This window comes from Onychostruthus taczanowskii, unplaced genomic scaffold (genome assembly GCF_017590055.1).
Source record: "Onychostruthus taczanowskii isolate IOZ18803 unplaced genomic scaffold, ASM1759005v1 scaffold662, whole genome shotgun sequence".
Classification (NCBI taxonomy): Eukaryota; Metazoa; Chordata; class Aves; order Passeriformes; family Passeridae; genus Onychostruthus; species Onychostruthus taczanowskii.
The window spans coordinates 1-7,943 of NW_024504367.1; the positions used below are offsets into that span (position 1 = coordinate 1).

A 7,943-nucleotide genomic window follows, 5' to 3' on the forward strand; every position below is an offset into this window, starting at 1 on the left:
TTGCTCTGGAAAATGACAAATTTTTGGGCTAAAATAACGCAAATTTGGAGCTAAAAAACCCCAAATTTTGGGTCCAAACCTCCCATTTTTGAGTCTAAAAAACATCAAATTTTGGATCCAAACCCCTCATCTTTGCGTCTAAAAAACCCCAAATTTTGGGTCCAAACCTCCCATTTTTGAGTCTAAAAAACATCAAATTTTGGATCCAAACCCCTCATCTTTGCGTCTAAAAAACCCCAAATTTTGGGTCCAAACCTCCCATTTTTGAGTCTAAAAAACATCAAATTTTGGATCCAAACCCCTCATCTTTGCGTCTAAAAAACCCCAAATTTTGGGTCCAAACCTCCCATTTTTGAGTCTAAAAAACATCAAATTTTGGATCCAAACCCCTCATCTTTGCGTCTAAAAAACCCCAAATTTCTGATCCAAACCCCTCATTTTTGAGTCTAAAAACCCCAAATTTTGGGATCAAAACCCTCATTTTTGCCTCTAAAACCCCCAAATTTTGGTCTAAGAAACCCCAAATTTTGGGTCCAAACCCCTCATTTTTGGATCTAAAAAAGGTCAATTTTTGGGTCTAAATCCCCCAAATTTCTCCTCGTTGCCCCCACCCCACCAGGGCACCAACATCGGCGCCGGCGCGGCCGTGGGCATCGTGGTGGCCACGGGCGTCAACACCGAGATCGGCAACAGCCCTTCCGTTTTGGGTCCAAAACCTCAATTTTTGGGTCTGAATCCCCCATTTTTGAGTCTAAAACACCCCAGATTTTGGTCTGAAAAACCTCAATTTTTGGGTCCAAACTCCTCATTTTGAGTCTAAAAAACCCCAGATTTTGGGTCCAAACCCCTCATTTTCTCATCTGAAAACCCCCAAATTTTGGTCTGAAAAACCTCAATTTTTGGGTCCAAACCCTTCATTTTTGGCTCTAAAAACCCCAAATTTTGGGTCCGAACCCCCCATTTTTGAGTCTGAAATACTCCAAATTTTGGGATCAAGTCTCTCATTCTTGAGTCTAGAAAACCCCAGATTTATGGACCAAATCTCTCATTTTTGCCTCTAAAAACCCCAAATTTTGGGTCCAAACCCCTCAGTTTTGAGTCTAAAACCCCCCAAATTTTGGGATCAAATAATTCATTTTTGGCTCTAAAAACCACCCCCCGTTTTTGGCTCTAAACAACCCTCCAGTTTTGGGATCGAATCTCTCATTTTTGGCTTTAAAAAACCCCAAAGTTTGGAGTCAAACCCCCCATTTTTTGGTCTAAAAAACCCCAAATTTTGGGTCCAAACCCGACATTTTTGAGTCTAAAAAACCCCAAAGTTTGGGCTCAAATCTGTCTTTTTTGCCTCTAAAAACCCCAAATTTTGGCATCAAAAACCTCATTTTTGAGTCTAAAAAACCCCAAATTTTGGGATCAAATAATTCATTTTTGGCTCTAAAAACCCCAAATTTTGGGCTCAAATCTGTCTTTTTTGCCTCTAAAAACCCCAAATTTTGGCATCAAAAACCTCATTTTTGCCTTAAAAAACCCCAAATTTTGGTGTGAAAAAACCGCAAATTTTGGGATCAAATCTCTCATTTTTGTGCCTAAACCCCCCAAACCCTGTCCCCCACCAGGGCACCAACATCGGCGCCGGCAAGGCCGTGGGCATCGTGGTGGCCACGGGCGTCAACACCGAGATCGGCAAGATCCGCGACGAGATGGCGGCCACGGAGCAGGACAAGACGCCGCTGCAGCAGAAGCTGGACGAGTTCGGCGAGCAGCTCTCCAAGGTCATCTCGCTCATCTGCGTGGCCGTCTGGGCCATCAACATCGGCCACTTCAACGACCCCGTGCACGGCGGCTCCTGGATCCGCGGCGCCATCTACTACTTCAAGATCGCCGTCGCCCTGGCCGTGGCCGCCATCCCTGAAGGTGACATTTATGGACCGTTTGTGGTGATTTATGGGATTTTGGAGGAGGTTTGAGGCGGTTTGTGGGGTTTTGAAGGAGGTTTGGGGTCATTTGTGGACCCTTCGTGGTGATTCGTGGGGTTTTGGAGAAGTCTTGGGGTCATTTGTGGGGTTCTGAAGAACATTTTTGGTCATTTGTGGGGTTCTGGAGAAGGTTTGGGGTCATTTATGGACCGTTCATGGTCGTTTTTGGGGTTTTGGAGGAGGTTTGGTGAGAGTTTGTGGGGTTTTGGAGAAGGTTGGGGTCATTTATGGGGTTTTGGAGGAGGTTTGGGGTCATTTGTGGACCGTTCATGGTCATTTTTGGGGTTTTTGGAGGAGGTTTGGGTTGGATTGTGGGGTTTTGGAGGAGGTTTGGGGTCATTTGTGGACCGTTCATGGTCATTTTTGGGGTTGGGGGAGGTTTGGGGCGGTTTTGGGGGGTTTGGGGGGGGGTTGGTGTGGGTTTGTGGGGTTTTGGAGGAGGTTTGGGGTCATTTATGGACTGTTCGTGGTTGGTTTTGGGGTTTTAGAGAAAGTTTGGGGTGATTTATGGGGTTTTGGAGGAGGTTTGGGGTCATTTGTGGGGTTTTGAAGAACATTTTTGGTCATTTGTGGGGTTCTGGAGAAGGTTTGGGGTCCTTTATGGACCGTTCATGGTCGTTTTTGGGGTTTTGGAGGAGGTTTGGGGTCATTTATGGGGTCTTGGAAAAGGTTCGGGTTGGGTTGGGGGGTTTTGGAGAAGGTTTGGGGTGATTTATGGGCCATTTGCTGTCGTTTTTGGGGTTTTGCAGGAGGTTTGGTGTGGGTTTTTGGGGTTTTGGAGGAGGTTTGGGGTGGTTTTTGGGGTTTTGGAGGAGGTTTGGGGTTATTTATGGACCATTTGTGGTGATTTGTGGGGTTTTGGAGAAGGTTTGGTGTGAGTTTGTGCGGTTCTGGAGAAGGTTCGGGTTGGGTTGTGGGGTTTTGGGGGAGGTTTGGGGTCATTTGTGGGCCATTTGTGGTCATTTTTGGGGTTTTGGAGGAGGTTTGGGGTCATTTGTGGGGTTTTGTGGGAGGTTTGGGGTGGGTTTGTGGGGTTTTGGAGGAGGTTTGGGGTCATTTGTGGACCGTTCATGGTCATTTTTGGGGTTTTTGGAGGAGGTTTGGGTTGGATTGTGGGGTTTTGGAGGAGGTTTGGGGTCATTTATGGGGTTTTGGAGGAGGTTTGGGTTGGATTGTGGGGTTTTGGAGGAGGTTTGGGGTCATTTATGGGGTTTTGGAGGAGGTTTGGGGTGGTTTTTGGGGTTTTGGAGGAGGTTTGGGGTTATTTATGGACCATTTGTGGTGATTTGTGGGGTTTTGGAGAAGGTTTGGTGTGAGTTTGTGCGGTTCTGGAGAAGGTTCGGGTTGGGTTGTGGGGTTTTGGGGGAGGTTTGGGGTCATTTGTGGGCCATTTGTGGTCATTTTTGGGGTTTTGGAGGAGGTTTGGGGTCATTTGTGGGGTCTTGGAGGAGGTTTGGGGTCATTTGTGGGGTCTTGGAGGAGGTTTGGGGTCATTTGTGGGGTCTTGGAGGAGGTTTGGGGTCATTTGTGGGGTCTTGGAGGAGGTTTGGGGTCATTTGTGGGGTCTTGGAGGAGGTTTGGGGTCATTTGTGGGGTCTTGGAGGAGGTTTGGGGTCATTTGTGGGGTCTTGGAGGAGGTTTGGGGTCATTTGTGGGGTTCTGAAGAACATTTTTGGTCATTTGTGGGGTTCTGGAGAAGGTTTGGGGTCATTTATGGACCGTTCATGGTCGTTTTTGGGGTTTTGGAGGAGGTTTGGTGAGAGTTTGTGGGGTTTTGGAGAAGGTTGGGGTCATTTATGGGGTTTTGGAGGAGGTTTATGGTCATTTATGGACCATTCGTCGTCATTTTTGGGGTCTTGGAGGAGGTTTGGGGTCATTTGTGGGGTTTTGGAGGAGGTTTGTGGTCATTTATGGACCGTTCGTTGTCATTTTTGGGGTTTTGGAGAAGGTTCGGGGTCATTTATGGGGTTTTGGAGGAGGTTTGGGGTGGTTTTTGGGGTTTTGGAGGAGGTTTGGGGTCATTTATGGGGTTTTGGAGGAGGTTTATGGTCATTTATGGACCATTCGTCGTCATTTTTGGGGTCTTGGAGGAGGTTTGGGGTCATTTGTGGGGTTTTGGAGGAGGTTTGTGGTCATTTATGGACCGTTCGTTGTCATTTTTGGGGTTTTGGAGAAGGTTCGGGGTCATTTATGGGGTTCTGAAGAAGATTTTTGGTCATTTTTGGGGTTCTGGAGAAAGTTTGGGTTGGGTTGTGGGGTTTTGGAGGAGGTTTGGGGTCATTTGTGGGCCATTTGTGGTGATTTGTGGGGTTTTGGAGAAGGTTTGGGGTCATTTATGGGGTTCTGAAGAAGATTTTTGGTCATTTTTGGGGTTCTGGAGAAAGTTTGGGTTGGGTTGTGGGGTTTTGGAGGAGGTTTGGGGTGATTTATGGACCATTCGTGGTCGTTTTTGGGGTTTTGGAGAAGGTTCATGGTCATTTATGAACCATTCGTGGTCGTTTTGGGGGTTTTGGAGAAGGTTTGGGGTCATTTTTGGGGTTTTGGAGGTTTGGGGTCATTTTTGGGGTCTCCAGCTGACCACCATGAGCCTCTGACCACCACCCCGATGTCCCCGATGTCCCCAATGTCCCCAAAGTCCCTTTTGACCCTGGTGGCCGTGGTGACACTGATGTCCCTGGTGTCCCCGGTGTCCCTGATATCCCCAATGTCCTCCATGTCCCTGATGTCCTCGATGTCCCCGGTGACCCTGATGTCCCTGATGTCCCTGGTGGCCGTGGTGACCCTGATGTCCCTGTCACCCCCGGCATCCCCAATGTCCCCAGTGGCCTTGGTGACCCTGGTGTCGCTGGTGTCCCCAATGTCCTTGATGTCCCCAGTCTCCTCAATGTCCCTGGTGTCCTCAATGTCCCCAATGTCCCCGGTGTCCCCGATGTCCACGGTGTCCCTGATGTCCCTGGTGACCCCGATGTCCCTGATGTCCCTGGTGGTCGTGGTGTCCCCAATGTCCCCGGTGTCCCCGATGTCCACGGTGTCCCTGATGTCCCTGGTGACCCCGATGTCCCTGATGTCCCTGGTGGTCGTGGTGTCCCCAATGTCCCCGGTGTCCCCGATGTCCACGGTGTCCCTGATGTCCCTGGTGACCCCGATGTCCCTGATGTCCCTGGTGGTCGTGGTGTCCCCAATGTCCCCGGTGTCCCCGATGTCCACGGTGTCCCTGATGTCCCTGGTGACCCCGATGTCCCTGATGTCCCTGGTGGTCGTGGTGTCCCCAATGTCCCCGGTGTCCCCGATGTCCACGGTGTCCCTGATGTCCCTGGTGACCCCGATGTCCCTGATGTCCCTGGTGGTCGTGGTGTCCCCAATGTCCCCGGTGTCCCCGATGTCCACGGTGTCCCTGATGTCCCTGGTGACCCCGATGTCCCTGATGTCCCTGGTGGTCGTGGTGTCCCCAATGTCCCCGGTGTCCCCGATGTCCACGGTGTCCCTGATGTCCCTGGTGACCCCGATGTCCCTGATGTCCCTGGTGGTCGTGGTGTCCCCAATGTCCCCGGTGTCCCCGATGTCCACGGTGTCCCTGATGTCCCTGGTGACCCCGATGTCCCTGATGTCCCTGGTGGTCGTGGTGTCCCCAATGTCCCCGGTGTCCCCGATGTCCACGGTGTCCCTGATGTCCCTGGTGACCCCGATGTCCCTGATGTCCCTGGTGGTCGTGGTGTCCCCAATGTCCCCGGTGTCCCCGATGTCCACGGTGTCCCTGATGTCCCTGGTGACCCCGATGTCCCTGATGTCCCTGGTGGTCGTGGTGTCCCCAATGTCCCCGGTGTCCCCGATGTCCACGGTGTCCCTGATGTCCCTGGTGACCCCGATGTCCCTGATGTCCCTGGTGGTCGTGGTGTCCCCAATGTCCCCGGTGTCCCCGATGTCCACGGTGTCCCTGATGTCCCTGGTGACCCCGATGTCCCTGATGTCCCTGGTGGTCGTGGTGTCCCCAATGTCCCCGGTGTCCCCGATGTCCACGGTGTCCCTGATGTCCCTGGTGACCCCGATGTCCCTGATGTCCCTGGTGGTCGTGGTGTCCCCAATGTCCCCGGTGTCCCCGATGTCCACGGTGTCCCTGATGTCCCTGGTGACCCCGATGTCCCTGATGTCCCTGGTGGTCGTGGTGTCCCCAATGTCCCCGGTGTCCCCGATGTCCACGGTGTCCCTGATGTCCCTGGTGACCCCGATGTCCCTGATGTCCCTGGTGGTCGTGGTGTCCCCAATGTCCCCGGTGTCCCCGATGTCCACGGTGTCCCTGATGTCCCTGGTGACCCCGATGTCCCTGATGTCCCTGGTGGTCGTGGTGTCCCCAATGTCCCCGGTGTCCCCGATGTCCACGGTGTCCCTGATGTCCCTGGTGTCCCCGATGTCCCCAATGTCCCCGATGTCCCCAATGTCCCCGATGTCCCCAATGTCCCCGATGTCCCCAATGTCCCCAATGTCCCTGATGTCCCCGATGTCCCTGGTGGCCCCAATGTCCTCCATGTCCCCGATGTCCCCAATGTCCCCGGTGTCCCTGATGTCCCCAATGTCCCTGGTGACCCTGGTGACCCCCAATGTCCCCGATGTCCCCAGTGTCCCCGATGTCCCCGGTGTCCCTGATGTCCTCAATGTCCCCAATATCCCCGATGTCCCAAATATTCTAAACGTCCCCTGGATATACCTGCTGTCCCCAACATCTCCCATGTCCCCTCTGTCGTGTCCCCGATGTCCCCAATGTCCCCAATGTCCCTGATGTCCCCGATGTCCCTGGTGGCCCCAATGTCCTCCATGTCCCCGATGTCCCCAATGTCCCCGGTGTCCCTGATGTCCCCAATGTCCCTGGTGACCCTGGTGACCCCCAATGTCCCCGATGTCCCCAGTGTCCCCGATGTCCCCGGTGTCCCTGATGTCCTCAATGTCCCCAATATCCCCGATGTCCCCAATGTCCCCAATGTCCCCGATGTCCCCGATGTCCTCGATGTCCCCAATGTCCTTGATGTCCCCGGTGTCCCTGGAGACCCCAATGTCCCCGGTGTCCCTGATGTCCCCAATGTCCCCAGTGTCCCCAATGTCCCCGCTGTCCCCGGTGGCCTTGGTGACCCCGGTGTCCCCGGTGTCCCCGCAGGGCTCCCGGCCGTCATCACCACGTGCCTGGCGCTGGGCACGCGCCGCATGGCCAAGAAGAACGCCATCGTGCGCAGCCTGCCCTCGGTGGAGACGCTGGGCTGCACCTCGGTCATCTGCTCCGACAAGACCGGCACCCTCACCACCAACCAGATGTCCGTCTGCAAGGTGGGACCCCGGACCCCAAAACTGCTCCTGGGGAACCCCCGGGAACCCAAAACTGCTCCTGGGGAACCCAAACATTCCGTGGGAAACTCAAAAAATTCCATGGGAACCTCAAAAGTTCCATGGGAACCTCAAAAGTTCTTCTGGAGAACCCAAAAATTCCATGGGAACCTCAAAAAATTTCATGGGAACCTCAAAAAATTCCATGGGGACCTCAGATTTCTTCTGGAGAACCAAAAACTTCTTCTGAGGAACCCAAAAACTGCTCCTGGGGAACCCCGGGACCCCAAAACTGCTCCCGGGGAACCCAAAAATTCCGTGGGAAACTCAGAAATTCCATGGGAACCTCCAAAATTCCATGGGAACCTCAAAAGTTCCATGGGAACCTCAAAGGTTCTTCTGGAGAACCCAAAAAATTCCGTGGGAACCTCAAAAGTTCTTCTGGAGAACCCAAAAATTCCATGGGAACCTCAAAAGTTCCATGGGAACCTCAAAAGTTCTTCTGGAGAACCCAAAAATTCCATGCGAACCTCAAAAAATTCCATGGGAACCTCAAAAAATTCCATGGGAGCATCAAAAATTCCAGGGGAACCTCAGATTTCTTCTGGAGAACCCAAAAAATTCCGTGGGAAACTCAAAAAGTTCCGTGGGAATCGC

At 52.6% G+C, this 7,943-nt stretch overlaps 1 protein-coding gene across 1 annotated transcript; it reads left to right on the forward strand.

The window, feature by feature from the left end:
- Nucleotides 1-619: 619 nt before the first annotated feature.
- On the forward strand, nt 620-7,367 carry LOC121344672 (sarcoplasmic/endoplasmic reticulum calcium ATPase 1-like; the record flags this gene model as incomplete). Its single annotated transcript, XM_041420843.1, has 3 exons — nt 620-686; nt 1,534-1,914; nt 7,123-7,367. Coding segments are annotated over 3 exons (693 nt in total), but the record flags the coding sequence as incomplete, so codon positions are not given.
- Nucleotides 7,368-7,943: the final 576 nt, after the last annotated feature.